The sequence below is a fragment of the Podarcis melisellensis genome (assembly GCF_964234715.1).
Source record: "Podarcis melisellensis genome assembly, chromosome: 2".
Taxonomy (NCBI): domain Eukaryota; kingdom Metazoa; phylum Chordata; class Lepidosauria; order Squamata; family Lacertidae; genus Podarcis; species Podarcis melisellensis.
Genome location: NC_138529.1, coordinates 61,714,103 through 61,729,607, shown reverse-complemented (window position 1 = coordinate 61,729,607; position 15,505 = coordinate 61,714,103). Strand labels below are relative to the sequence as shown.

Here is a 15,505-nt window from a genome sequence, read left to right as displayed (position 1 = left end):
ATTATGTTAAACTGGGCTTCCACCGACCGCAGACCTTGGCTGCAGAAATGCCTGAGGGGAGCACCTGTCTGCTCACTTGAGCTCAGTTTCCTTAGTGTAAACGTTGTCTGGCCCATTGGAGTTTGAGATACGGCTATATTGTATGCAAATCCTATTGGATTTGTAACCTGCAAGCTGTCTTCATTTTGCTTTTTTTGCCTTTTTTTTGCACACCACCAATCAGCAGCTAACGATGACACTGGCCATTTGCCCAAACCCCTGTACAGATACCATTACTTGTAGTAAAAAGGTCTCCACACCTGAGGCTCAATTCCAGCATTCTTGGTGGAATAAGAAGGCCTTGGAGCTTGGAAGACTCCTTTTGCTCTCGGCGACAAAATTCTTGAAGGGTATTCAAAAGGCGGCTCCTGCGATGCTTCCATGCTTGTCTGGACATTCTGAGGGGCAAGCGAAGTCCCGGGTGACGGGGCGAAAGGAGCAGGATATGGTCTGCCCTGGCTGAACTGGGCAAGTGGATGAAAAACAGGAGAAGGAGGCAAGGGAGATGTTGGGCAAGAGGCCTGTCTCATATACATGGGCTCAGCAACCACAGGCTTGGGTGGCGGTGCCCCTTTTGGTAAGGACCTCACGGGGTCTTTGGCTGGGGAAAGGATGAACAAGGAGGACTGAAGCTGGTAAGGCTGCTGCTTGGAGATCTCTAGCTCCTTTTTGGAAATCTCGCTCTCCGACATGTTGCTGTTGTACAAAGGCATAGGAGCAGCTTTGGGAGATCTGGCTGGACTTTTGGGAGGGGCCTGGAATGTGACTGGGGAGAGATGAGTTTCTGAAGCGTATTTCCAGGAGGGAGGGAGGGACATGGTAGGAGAAGGTGACCTGCCTATGTCTGGGTGTGATGGAGACTCAATGACATACTTCTGCATCCTTGACTGCCTTCTGGCAAATAGTTCTGCCCCCTTTCCTCTTGCCTCTGATAGGCTTTGGTTGGATTTGATCATCGGCTTGGGTTGTATTCTTGGTGACCTTAAACACGAAGACCACTCTGGGGCATTATCTGCAGGAGCCTGGGCTGGTCCTTCTATTGATCTGTTTTCAGGCAGGAAGTTAGAGGCCTCCGCGCCCAGAGCAAATGGCTCCTCTTCCAGACTGGATGCTCCTCCTTGTCCTCTCCCCTTTTTCCTATTATCTGCTCTCTGGACTAAATTCAAGAGATCTGGATTAGGAGCCACTTTGGGCTTCTCGACAAAGGTGAACATGGACTTCTTTGTTGCTCTGCGGGCTACGGACTCCTCCAGAAGGCCTGTTTTGGTTGCTGGTGACTCCCTCTCCTCTCCTCCAGGAAGAGATCCTGGTCTGCTGTCCACATACGTAGCCTCATGGGGAACAGGAGCTTTCTGTTCTTCAGTAGGATACAGCGCAGAGTAGGCCGGAGGTGACCTGACCCTAGTGACTGGCGGAGGGCTGGAAAATGTCTCTGCATAAGTGGGTGGAGGAGGAAACTCAGCCACAGGACTCTTCTCTGCTGGCGCCTGAGCTGCAGCCAGCAGTCGAGTCCCAAATGGTCTTGCAGTTCGGTTCTTCACAGGCAACGGTTTAGACAAAGTCAGGCGTACTTCACAGTACTGCTTATTAGTGTGTGTCACAGTCTCGCTGGGCTGCGTGTCGGTAGCTAGCATGGGTTTCTCTTCCTCAGCAGCAGGCGAAACGTCCTTGTCCTCAATGATTGGTACATCCAGCTCCTTGTTGAGAATCTCTCCGTTCTCCTTCCTGTCAATCACTGGTTGACTCATTGGCTTGTCAAGAAAAATATTGTTTTCCTGATCGAGAACAGGTGCATACAGCACCTTGTCAGGGATGTTGTTGTTGTTATTCTTGCTGTCAATATTTGGCAAATATGGTTCTTTATCGAGAACATTGTTTTCCCTGTCTGTATGCAGTACACATGGCGCCTGTTCAAGAATGGAGCTGTTATTCTCCCTGTCAGCGACAGGGACAGCATCAAAAATAGGCAGTATTTTTTCCATATTGTCAACAACTGGCACTTGCTCAGTACCTAGTGCCTTTTCAAACTCGTTGGCGATAAGTTCATGCATTCCATTGGTGGAGGCTGTCCCCGTAGTTTCCTTCAGGTACACGCTGAGAGGAATTTGCTCAAAGTCTTCAGCTGGGATTTCCTCAGAGGACAACGTGGCGTGAATTGTGGAAATGGCCTCCTCACTTCTTATTTTATGCCTTTGAGAGCCCTGTGTGTTATCTAGAGTCTGCTCCAGAGCCAGGCTTTTCTCGTATTCTTCCATGCTGCCTTTTTGCCCCCGCAACTCAGAGTTCTTGGCACAGGATAATCCTTCCGATGCTCTGATGTCTATTGAGGCCTGCTTCAAATGGGGCTCTTTCCCATGTCTTGGGCTGCTTTGGTGCTTATGAGTAGCTCTGGGGATGCGTTCGGCCCCTGCTTGCTTCGGGCTTGTTGTCTTGGGGGCTTCTAAGGTAAAAGCATTCACCCGCTGCTTGCGCCGGTGAAACAGAAGGACCCCTTTGGAGTTGGAGTTGGGTGGGGTTGTCAGCTGAGCAGCAATTCTCTGGCTCCTGGCTTTCGCTTCCTTCAGCTCTTTCTCAGAAAGGCTGGCACTTCTCGAAACATCTGAGGAAGAGAAAGGATACAGGGGACAGTGTTAACTCAAGAATCAAAGAGTCCCAGAAAACACACATACATACTACACATCTACCCAACTGGAATATGATTAATTTAAACTAAAACTTGTTGGTCATAACCCAGAAAAAAGCACCTGTAAAGAATATACAGAAAGCAGTAACTCAAAGCCAACAAAATCACAAGCCACAGAAGTATATAGTTGTCAAGGCTTTTTTTTATATGCTAATGTATTTCGGCAGATAACTACCATTGATACTAAGTTGTAATCATAACATAAAATTAAAAAATGACATACTAGACACAGCTGGCCAAAATGAATATGGTTGTCATTGTTTTAAATGCCAGTAATAGCTGCATAATTATTGCTATTAATAATAAAAAGTGGACAGCAGTACCCTGTTGTACACTCTGAATACCAGTTGCTAGGGGACAACAGCAAGATTCGTTGCACTAGGGCAAGAGAGGGCTTTTAACTCACTTTAATTGCTCTAGCTTAAATTTCTGGTATGCAGTTGAATCCCATAAAATACGGGCAGCCTGGAGGCAGTCTTTTTCATTCCTGCAGAACGCTTGCTAGTTATGCTGCAGGTGGCAAAAAAAGTTGTTTGGAATACAGAAGCCCTGTCCCCTATCCTATGGTTACCAGATTTTTTTCAATGAATCCGGGGGCATTTTTATTTATTTATTTTTTGATGCTGAGTAGCAACAGGGAGTCAGTAGTGGGGATGGTGAGGCAAAAGACTCTGGGCCCAAGCACACATGCATATTGTATAAAGGTGCAAAGCCCTTATTTCACACCCTGAGAAACAAATGCGCAGAGTTTTTTTAAAAATTGGGCAACTCTCAAGCCTCTCCCCATCAGTCAAAACAAAGGGGGAAGGAGATCTGTACCGCCGGACGCCCCCAGTTCCCCTTTGGCAGTAGTGGCAGCAGCGGCAGTCAGCAGCCCAGAGCACAAGACATACTAGACACAGCTGGCCCAAATGAATATGGTTGTCATATGGGGACTTCCGGTGAGGAAAAATGGCGGGCGCCACAGCAGTGAGTAGCTCCTGAAGCCAGCCAGGGCCAACTGCGCTACCAGACTGGCTCCAGGCTGCTGAGGCTGCCGCTGCCACGTTTCTGGGGGACACATTTGCAAATCTGGGGACATTCCAGGGACAGAATTTGTCCGGGGACAGATTTGCAAATCCGGGGACTGTCCCCTGGAACCGGGGGGCATCTGGTAACCCTACCCTATCCATGGGTGCAGAAATACTGGGTTTTGATGATGCTCTTCAGAATACTGTAGACTTCACCGTGACCCACTGTGTCAGAGGGCAGAAAATGCTGGGGTGTTTTTCAAGTGCATTTCGGATCACTCTGTATCACTGTTTAGAACTTTTGGGGACTGGGTTTCTAAATGGGTTTGAGAAGGAATAATGAAAGCAACAAACAAGAGCAGCAACAACAAGAGCAATAATAACAGTCCACATTGTTTTTCTTCCACTTTCCAGAAAATTCAACTTAAGCACTATGTGAATGTTTTATGAATTCCTACTATACATCATGTGCCCAGCCTTAAAATCTGTCTATATCAGATCTAGAAAATGGGTCCACAGGACAGCATACATATGATTTTCAGGTAAATGCCAACCAAAGTAAATTGAAGCTATTCTGGCCTTTCCTATCAATGAAGTTTAATGTAATTAAAGCAGACATATAACAGAGTGGGCAGTCATCCCATTATTTGGGAGGGCTTGGAAGTTAATCATTGATTGCAAGAATTGGGAACTATTTCCCCATCCCAACCTTGCATACAATTTTTTCACTCTCCTTAGTGAATTATGTGGACCTTCCCTCACACCTCAAGTCCCTGCTCCCAGGACCATTGCATATGTGTATAACTGCCTTCCAGCAAAGACATTCTAATGCTCCCCCCCTTTTTTTTACAACGGAAAAATCCCAGGCATTCTACTCTCTTTATTTTCAAGATCAATTTTTTCAAGAAAAAAAGTCACTGGGAGATTGTGTCCCTGTTTTGTACACAGCTTTGCTTTGTGATTGTAAATGACTGCATGAAAAGGAATTTATTGAAAGACTTCAAATGGTTTCAGGTTGCAGTTCACTTGGTTTCAAACACCCTGTACAAACATGCTCCAAGCAGGAAGTTGGCCAGCTTGAAACTGTCTCACAGATCTCCCCTTTTCTACAGAGGCTTGGCCAAGCACAATGAGCCAGGTTATCACAAAAAATAGAAAAATAAACTATTGTCTCTGAACCCTGCTGGAGGCTCACCTCTTGCACAGCAGATGCACAGTGCCGGCCTAATAATTTTGTTTGAACCTAAACACAAGATGGCAGCGTCTGATAATAAATTTGCAACATTTGGGGCCTTTCATATGATTCCTAACCAATCAGGGATTGAAGCTAATTAGCCAACGGCTTCCTAGAACAGAGTCCACTTAGCATCTCATAAAAGCATGAAATATAGGCCACTTGGGTTTCTCCTAACTCACCTTAACTGTCTAGGGGAGGTGGGGAGCTGCCAGCTTTTAAAAACTGTCTGGCCATGGGTCATGGCATAAGTGGCTATTAGCAACGTTCCAGAAAGGATGTGGAAGGACACAGAATGCATTTTCTCTGGGTGAGCCATTTCCTATGAGCAACTTTTCTGAAACTCCCATGATTTCATACATCTGGCAAGAGGAAACATCAGAAACAAAGGGCAGTTATAAAAAGTTTACAGGCCAACCGCTGACATTCCTACTGAGGACGGTGGCACGAGGGAGAAGCAGGATGGCTTGCCCAGGCAAAGGATTCTCCCAGTTCCCCTTTAGGCTTTCTGGCTCACAGCTGGGGTCAGAATCATGCTACTTGTTGGCGATTTTGCAGTTTCTAGTGAGGGTCCTTAATTCAAATTAAACACCATAATTTTGAATTATGAAGAGAAGACTCCCTGGAAAAGACCCTGATGTTGGGTCCCTGGAAAAGACCCTGATGGAGGGCACGAGGAGAAGGGGACAACAGAGGACGAGATGGTTGGACAGTGTTCTCGAAACTACAAACATTAGTTTGACCAAACTGCAGGAGGCAGTGGAAGACAGGAGTGCCTGGCGTCCATGGGGTCATGAAGAGTCGGACACAACTAAACGACTAAACAACAAGAAGAAGTGAGGGTCCTGTGAAGTTTCTTTGAGCAGAAGATGACATATTCAATTATTTCTGATTAGGTTGACCACTATATAAGGGAACTGATGTTAAAACCTGCCTTCCACAAATAGGCTGCATAAACACCATACCTTTCAAGCACATTTAAAGGACACAGGTCATAGAGTTGGAAGAGACCACAAGGATCTTCTAGTTGGGAATCTTTTGCCCAACATGGGGCTTGAACCCACGACCCTGAAATTAAGAGTCAAATGCTCTACTGATGACTTCCCCCAAAGAATCCTGGGGACTGCAGTTGGTTAAGGGTGCTGAAAACTGTCGGTCTGTGAGGGGGAAACTACAGTTTCCAGGATTCTTTGGGGGAAGTAATATCCTTTAACTGTATGGTGTGTTATATTAGATTATTCTGACTGCAGCAAGTGTTGCTCATGGAGAATTAACACTTTTGTTAATTGGTGCACCAGCTCCTTCCTTCATAAGGAATATGATGAGAACGTAGGACTTTAGCACAGACAGAGGGCAGAGAGTGATTTACACACACAAACATATACCCTAAAAATGAAAGGACGGAGAAGAGGGAAAAGGGTGAATGTAGAGGATAGGAGGGTAGGAAGCAGAGGATAGGAAAGAAGACTCAAAGGACCACTGAAGGAAAGAAAAAGAAGAAAGCCAGGGCATTGTGTCTCTTTTTCAGTTGTCCCAGGGTCACATAATATCTTGGAACTTGCATCTCAAAGTCTTGGGTTCTGTGACTGAAGTCTACCCTCAAAGTTCATAGCTGGAGGTGAGCAAAGTCAGTGCCTGGCAATGGTTGCTGCCCTCTTTTACTACAATCTGAATCATTGATTGCAGGGTGATAATGATGATTAACTTCACTTATGAATTGCTTTTTATGAAGCATCTCAGAGTGATTTCACAATACAATAAAAGCACATATAAAACAACTGTATCTATTTAAAAATCTATTATATATATATATACATAATCCCCCTCAAACCAAGCAGAACGTTGGCAAATAGAAATGTGGAACTGTGATAGGAGGGTGGGGTTTTTGTGTTCTCATAAAAGGCTGACATTTTCTCTCATTATTTAGCATTCACATAATACAAATAAGGCCTAAATGCCTTTTTTGGGAAACCAAGCCAGATGGGCGGGGTATAAATAATCTATTATTATTATTATTAATCTTTCCAAAGAGAGGGGAAAACTTCCATGAAACATTTCATGCAGACATCGCAGATCCAAAAGGATTCATTCAACTGTTGTTTTAAGTTCAGGGGTTTAAGCAGGAGAGGGTTAATAATGGGGTAACAAGAGCCACTTCAGTTGGACAAAACCTCTGGGCAGGTCTGCCTATACCTTCCTTTTGTTGGGGAGATTTCTAACTAAGTGGCCAGGAGATGATCTCTCTCAGTTCCTAAGGAAATAAAGCTGGAAGTTCCTGTGACATGCCTTGCACACTTCCCATTTAAGGATGATGCCAGGAAGATATGCGTGAAAAGAAACAAAACAAGCTGCAGTTTTAGCACCATACTAGATGTGACACTCAAGGTGTAAGTAGGAAGCCTGTCCACTGTCAAGCTTTTAAAAAGTTAATAGCATATGTAGGGAGAGGGTGGGGGATTTTCATATGGGCTGAGGGGGTTAAATCATTTCATTCGCTGCCTCTTCCCTGGAGCAGTAAGCTGTAAACCAGTGTGGTGTAGCAGTTAGAGTGTTAGACTAACACCTGGGAGACCAGGGTTCAAAACCTCACTTAGCCATGAAGCTCACTGGCTCACCATGGGCCAATCCCCACAGAATTATTAGGGCCACTTTGAGCTCCTTTGAGGGAAAGTGGAATATAAATATAAATAAATAAATCACAAGAGTGGGTTTGACCACCCCCACTCTCACTTGCAAACACTTGTGTGCGTGCGCACACACTGAGGGAATCACAGCATGATGGGTCTGTTTTATTTATTTTCTCTTTTTGACACCACCGCCAAAATTGTTGGGATTACGGAGGGGGAAAGTTTACTTGGAAGCTGGATCAGGCCCTTGGACTGAGGGAAACCAAACTCAGATAAGCATTGCCCCTGGAACTTCTGGAACCATAGGCCTTTAACACAAACCTTCAAGCAGTCTTCATGCTCTAAAAGGGCAGATCTACACCATATATTTAAGACACATCTGCTTCCCCCAGAGAATCATGGGAACTAATGTGTGGTGTGGATCTGCCCTAATGACTGCTTTAAGCATGGCAAGTTTACTGCATGGATAGCACTTGTGTACAGGAAAAGTGAGTGCACGGCAGACATGGTGTGGTCATGTGTTTAGGTTTCCAAAAGAATATGGAAAACATATTCCTTCCTGACCCCTCTCCTTATTGCTCCCATAGGAGATGCTCACATTAAACATTGGCTGGTTCAGAACCAACCAACAGGAAATCCCACTTCATGCAGCAGAAAGAGACACAATCACAGGAAACAATTGACTCCTGACAGCAAGGCAGAACTAATACAAAACGTATTGATTGGTTTATATGTTTGTAGTCCACCCTTCCATCTAATAGATCCCCATGGTGGTTAACATCAACTGCAAATCAAATAGAACCTCTTAGAAAACAGAATTAACAAATGACGAAAAGACGTATCAGGCAACCGACACCAACAGTGGAATATTGATCCTGCATCTTGCAAACTAAATAGAAATGTTAGCAAGTGCGGTGGTCCTCATCTCTCCTGTTCTCTTCTAGCCAATCTAGTAATATTAAGCAGGTGCTCTGAAACTCTTCAGGTCTTACTGCTTCAAGATCTGTCCAAGGAGATTGCTTAGGAAGGAAGCTTGCTATGCCACACATCTCAAGAGAAAAGCACAAGAAGAGAAGGAGTCTGGGTAAGTCAATGGTGGGCAAGGCAAAACCAGGCAGCTCAACTACCCCAGATATTGGTCAGACCCCATCCTTGGCCAGGTCATAAAACAGGGGTAGTCAACATGGCACCTTTCAGATGTTGTTGGACTACAACTCTCAACAGCCCCAGCCAATACGGCTGATGGTCAGGGATGATGGGAGTTGTAGTCCAGCAATGTTGGCTACCCCATACACACCCTGAACTTCTCACTGCAATAATTTTCTGATAGGATGAAACGTACCAAGACTAAAGAGAATTCTTCTATCCCATTATCCCTACCCAGTAGGTTTTCCCACCACAGAAGGCTTGAGCCAAGTTGGGGTTCCAAGAGAACTTTGTTCAGTTCTATGAGCATGCACTCCCTCCATTGTGAATGTTACATGCTAATTTCACTGGCATCTATCTGTGATCTCATAGCCTTTTATTATTTCAGCCTCTGGTATAAGGGAACCACTGGGTACTTGATAATATTATACTGCCAAGATGGTTCAGGAAATTTGTTACAGAAAACTATGATCAGAACTGGGTCTACTAACCTATGGAACCATTCCGCTATCTCCTTACCATTGGCATAGCTGGGCTGTGTCAACAGGCAACAGCTCCATTTTAATTTGCCCAGGCATGAAGTTATAAATTGCTCTACACAATACAAAACAGGGAGCTGGCGGGGAGAAGCCAGGCTAAGCTATGTTGAGGTGCAAGTTAACAAGCTGTTAGTTACTACTAGGGAGAAAATAATGCACAGATTAAATAATGCTGTAGGCTGGATGTGGCCTTTTCTTTTCCCCTCTTGACAAGATAAAGCTATAGATTCACAGATACTTTGGGATTTGCAGCGATAAAAGAACTGCAGGTGTGTCTACAAAGGATGACTAAAGCAGATATACCTTTTGCTTGCACCATGCACATGCTGTTTCTTAGCCATTCCCTGAAGCCAGAGGTCTGACAACTCTTAATTTTACACAAGTCATTTGAGAACAAAGCCTGGCTTCTCCATTGTCCACCTAGCTGTCACCATTGCTACATGTACTCATAGATTATGCATTGGGAAAGATAATAACCCACAGTCTTTGAAGCTTGTGTGATGAGAGATATTCTTGGGAATTTAAAGTATTTCCATCTCCTTTCCTTTTCTTTTGACCTGCAGTTTGCCAAATCTATTCATGACAGGTTTTAACAGCATTTGCCTCCAACAAGTGAGTTTATTCAAAGGTAAAACCTCAAAGAAGGAGGAGAAAATTGCCAAAAGGTGGCCAGGGGGCTCTGGGGGACCATTAGTAAATAACCAAAAGTTCCACAAAATTATACACTGTAAGGGCATTTACTAAATTTAGAGGGGGAGAAAGGGGTGCCATAAAAATACATTCTTTTTGAAAGGAAGATTCACAGGCATGAATAAATACAGTGATACCTCAGGTTAAGTACTTAATTCGTTCCGGAGGTCCGTACTTAACCTGAATCTGTTCTTAACCTGAAGCACCACTTTAGCTAATGGCGCCTCCTGCTGCTGCTGCGCCGCCAGAGCACGATTTCTGTTCTCATCCTGAAGCAAAGTTCTTAACCTGAAGCACTATTTCTGGGTTAGCGGAGTCTGTAACCTGAAGCGTATGTAACCTGAAGTGTATGTAACCTGAGGTACCACTGTAGAACAGAAGAAGAAGAAGAAGAAGAAGAAGAAGAAGAAGAAGAAGAAGAAGAAGAAGAAGAGGAGTTTGGATTTGATATCCCGTTTTATCACTACCCTAAGGAATCTCAAAGCGGCTAACATTCTCCTTTCCCTTCCTCCCCCACAACAAACACTCTGTGAGGTGAGTGGGGCTGAGAGACTTCAGAGAAGTGTGACTAGCCCAAGGTCACCCAGCAGCTGCATGTGGAGGAGCGGAGACGCGAACGTGGTTCCCCAGATTATGAATCTACCACTCTTACCCACTACACCACACTGGCATAAATTGGACATGCCTCCTATGAGGTAGCTTGATACCCAAAGACATGAAGGAGGTCATTCAAAAGACTAAATCATATGCAGGTTTCACCAACAGGAGATTGCAAAGAACTTGTGGTAGTAGTAGGCCTTGGCAGCTGCCCAATGATTCCTTCTCCTGACACACCCTTGAAAAGTAATGTGAAAGTTTACCTTTCCTACCTTGCCAGAGCACCACGGCTGAATCAAGGAGAGAACAGCATGGTTGTGGATTAAGAGAAACAAAGGCTTAAAATGAGCAAGTCAGGAAAGAATGATAGAGAGACCTGAGGAAGCCCAGTACTCACTTGGTTGTACAGCCCTGGTGGGAAACCACAAATCTGAGGGGTAGGAGGGAATGTGGCCCTCCAGGTCTCTCTATACAGCCCTTGGGATTCTGACCTAGGCTGGCTGCCCACCTAAGCCTAAGATTGCTCCATGTACTCCTCAAGCGCTTTTGCCTGGCTAGAATGTGTCCTTGAACTATAGTAATGCTTCTTGCTTGCCAGGATGGAAAGATGCATTTCTGCCTGCATAGCTCAGTTGGTAGAGCATGAGACTCTTAATCTCAGGGTCACGGGTTCAAGCCACACATTGAGCAAAATGCATGGGAATGGGTGAACTAGATGAGACCCTCGTGGTCCCTGTGTGTGGCAATGTGTCTCTCAGACTGAGAAATATTCCCCACCCCAATCCATGTTGGGATCATCAGTGCTATTTAAATTAGCTTTTGTGATAGGTAGGTAGATGGAGATGAAAAGTGGAGACCAGGAGGGCAGATTGTTTTTGTTTTGTCCTGGGAAGGGGAGGTTAGTTGCTGGAGGAATTTGTACAAATGCTCTGCAACTCCACCTCCTTGCATCAGTGTTTGAGGACTCAGGACAATCTCAATTAAGTTAGCATTGTTTAATTATGTGTTGTTGCTTAAAAATGTCATGGTGGTGGGGATGGGGAGGTGGGGGAAGAAAGAAAGAAAGAAAGAAAGAAAGAAAGAAAGAAAGAAAGAAAGAAAGAAAGAAAGAAAGAAAGAAAGAAAGAAAGAAAGAGTAGCACATTCTACAGAGCTGCTAGGTATGCTGTGGGTTGTTACTGCCACCGATTCCACCCACTTGGAGCTTGTCTAACTTTTATGCATTTAATATGTTTTTCATTTTCTTGCCTTCTGTGCTGCTTGGAATCTTTCCAGGGTATTTTTATCAGTGGTTCAACCCCTTCAATGTACCAGCAGCAGAGAAATGGAATTACTAATTCAAAGCTCTTCAGTGAGATGGAGGGAAAGAAAGAAAGATTTCTTTAAGGGAAAGCCTATACTGTATTGAGCTGTAAATTTCCTCCCAGACATTCTTTCTCTTCCAGGACACCCTCCAGCAGAATATAAAAATCACCAACACATCAACAAAAAGTTTTGCACGGAGATTCCAGTGCGAAGCCCCTGAGTTGTAGCAAATTTGACAGTGTGAAACTTGGGCTCAGCACAAGCTGGAGAAGACTAGCTGTCTAACTGAGAGAGGCATAGAGTCCTCTAGTCCAAATCCCTGCCAGTGCTGGCAACTTGCCACTACAGCATCCCTGACAGGCTCCTTGCAGGAGTGGAATGAGCATGATGTGGAACTTGTAAAAAGTGATCAGAGATCCATAACAGCTTCCTAGGGCCCGGTATTTCTCAAAATCATCTTTAAAAAATAATCTCAACTATTGTTTTCAAAAAGTCATTGCTGCGGTGATGTCTTGGTGGTTTGAGGGAGGGGAAGAGGAAAGAAAAGGTGGTCGCATAGAAATTGGTGACACCTGTCCCAATGGCTTGCAGTTGCTGAAGAATATTGAGAATGAAAGTAAAGATCAACAATGCCATTTCAGGCTACATCAGAGAGATGGGTCATAGCAGTCTGGGGACCTCTGCTCTGAGTCTGAACCAAACCTTTATTAAATAAGCTATGAGATTCATGGCGCATTCACCAGCAATACTGTGTGACACAACCAGGTTCTGAATCAACTCAGATAGCCATATAACTAACAAACTGGAATTGGCAGCTAGAATGCTAGTGAGCACATGTGCTTGCTCCTGGGAGTATAAAGGCTTTCATGTTCTTTCAATACAATTCAATTCTTTTTACCCAGCATCTCAGTAAAGGCACATAAGGCAATTGACCTTCACTGCCATGCCTCCTGCTTTCTAGCACCACACTCTGAGCTGCAGGGGGAGGACATGGGACCAGCTGTGAAGCTTCCTCCCTTGGGATTTCTATGTACATCTCATCTGTGGCTCCTTTCCAAAGACCCTTTCCTGTTTGATCAGCAATTCCACCGTCATAGACTTCCTCTTGTCCTCACTTAACACGCAGTGTAGATAAGGGGATGACGACAATGTGGCTGGGAGACCCAGTTCCATTTTAAGAACAGCAAATGTGCTATCCACCTGCACTGAGAACAGTGAAGGTGCTTCTAGGCAGTAGTAGAAGAAGAAGAATCTGAAGTCAGTTTGATGAACCATCATGATACCAGCCTGCAGTTCAGAATTTCCCACATTGCAGTGACAATGGTAATAGCATTGATGTTACTGTTTCAGAGCGCTAAATCTGGCTGGTTCCAGAATGTTGCAATTTTGTGAGGGCAATTCAGTCACACACTGGCAAATTTGGGTTGTGCAATTAAAGTGGATTTGGTGTTCTTGTGCAACAAACCTACTTTTAAATAAACAAACAAATCGGAACTTCTGTGGTAGGGAAAGTAATGGGAAGATGCACAGGAAAGTGTGGGATCAACATAGCTTGGCGCAACGTCAAACAAATCAGAACAAAAGCTCAGAGAATAGCAGTCATCATACAAGTTTCCCACAAAATTTGTGCAAGCAAACAAGGAAGAGACATACTGTATAAACAGGTAACCTGGAAGCAATCACTCAACCCCGACTGGGAGACAGTACCAAGATGCAAACATGATCTTCCATTATTTGGTATCACTGAGAGCAGTAATATCTCAGCCATCCCTGCCATTGTAAGTGTTTACTTTATATGTCTGTTAATCCATGCCCACACCTTTGTCCCTTTTCTCCCTTAACTCTGCAGTGAAGTGGAGCCTGACACTTCCTGGCAAGAAGCCACTCCATCAGAAGAAGTTGTCCTCATTGGACAGCAACTGTAGTGTGTGTCTCATTTGCCATACTTCTTATGGGAACATGGCTCTATACCCACCATACATTTAAAGCACCTGGCTTCCCCCACCAAAGAATCATGGAAGCTGTAGTTTGTCCCTCACAGAACTTTGTGAAGGGTGCTGGTAAGTGTAGCTCCGCAAGGGGCAAACTACAGTTCCCAGGGTTCTTTGAAGGAAGCCAGGTGCTTTAAATTCATGGTAGGTATGCAGCCCAGGCTCATTCATCCAGCCGCAATGAACTGCAGGCAAGTTGGATATTTTCCCACCTGAAGCAAAATCTCAAAATGGCTCCCTCCCATGCTCTTTTCTTTTTAAGCGACACACAGAAAGGAAGGCCAGAGACAAGAAAATAGCATCCCCTGTGGAATCCGCTGCCTGAAGCTACAGCTTCTTGGGACTGTCATTTTGTGGCAGAGCTCTCTGAGCCGGAGTTACATATTTCATGCCTTGTGAAGTTATTCAAACAAAGTACCTTAAGTGAATCAGGACACCCAAGAGGGTTTACATCATCTGTATCATCTAAGATGATCCAGTTCAGAATTTTCAAGCTACTTGTCAGCATTCCAGGAGATTGTGAGTGTTATAGTGTTCCTCACTTTGCCATTGTAATGTTTTAGTATAGCATTTCATAGCTCTGTAGCGCTACTTAAAAAAAAACCCCCAACTATCCTGGATTCTTTTTATATTATCTTCTCTTTTCACAGATGTATTGTGTCATATAATGCAATTTTAATACTATCACCGCAGTGTCTGTTATGTCACTTTATGACCTTTATACAACTAAGCAGTTTTTAGTGGCAATTTGCATATCTCTTTCTCATGGTTGGGACGCGGGTGGCGCTGTGGGTAAAGCCTCAGCGCCTAGGACTTGCCAATCGTCAGGCTGGCGGTTCGAATCCCCGCAGCGGGGTGCGCTCCCGCCGCTCGGTCCCAGCGCCTGCCAACCTAGCAGTTCGAAAGCACCCCCGGGTGCAAGTAGATAAATAGGGACCGCTTACTAGCAGGAAGGTAAACGGCGTTTCCGTGTGCTGCGCTGGCTCGCCAGATGCAGCTTGTCACGCTGGCCACGTGACCCGGAGGTGTCTCCAGACAGCGCTGGCCCCGGCCTCTTAAGTTAGATGGGCGCACAACCCTAGAGTCAGACACGACTGGCCCGTACGGGCAGGGGTACCTTTACCTTTCCTTCTCATGGCAGTAATGCAACATGCATATTGTCTTGATGAACCTGAAGGATGACAAACTATGCTCTTAATGTAGCACAGAGACCCAGGATGTCCCAGTGAACACAGGAAGCATCAGGGCAAAGTAAGACGACTAACTTCACAGAGAGAGATCAGTGAATGGCAGAAGTCAGACCTATGTCAGCAAGGCCCAGAAATGGCTGTGCCTGGGCAAACTGAGGGCATGCTGAGGGACAGGGAACAGCCTGCATCTCCTTTATTTCCCTCTCATGTAAGGATGGGTGAATTTCAGTTCCTCTCATTTTTTCTGGTCTTAAATTTGAACTTCCACATCAGTTTGCATTTTTTTTTAAAAAAGAAGTCCTCATGAAAATTCATCAGGGAATGTCTCCGAATATATGACGTTTATAAGTGAGTTTGCCTAATACATTCATTTTTGCAAAGGCCATTCCTCCTAATATAACACATTTTGGAATGTTATTGTCACAAATGCATACATTTTATGCACTTCCCCCTA

General features: G+C 44.8%; 1 protein-coding gene across 5 annotated transcripts in view; it reads right to left on the bottom strand.

Annotated features, from left to right (window-relative positions):
• The window catches only part of SYNPO (synaptopodin), an 81,301-nt gene that overhangs the window by 15,894 nt on the left and 49,902 nt on the right, over nucleotides 1–15,505 (bottom strand). For 4 of the 5 annotated variants that reach the window (XM_081896833.1, XM_081896834.1, XM_081896835.1 and 1 more), the window contains one exon: nucleotides 300–2,638. In XM_081896833.1, the coding sequence (XP_081752959.1) occupies nucleotides 300–2,638 (2,339 nt within the window). Of the gene's footprint in view, nucleotides 1–299; nucleotides 2,639–15,505 lie in introns of those variants that run through there. The other variant, XR_014164600.1, reaches the window with a different exon arrangement.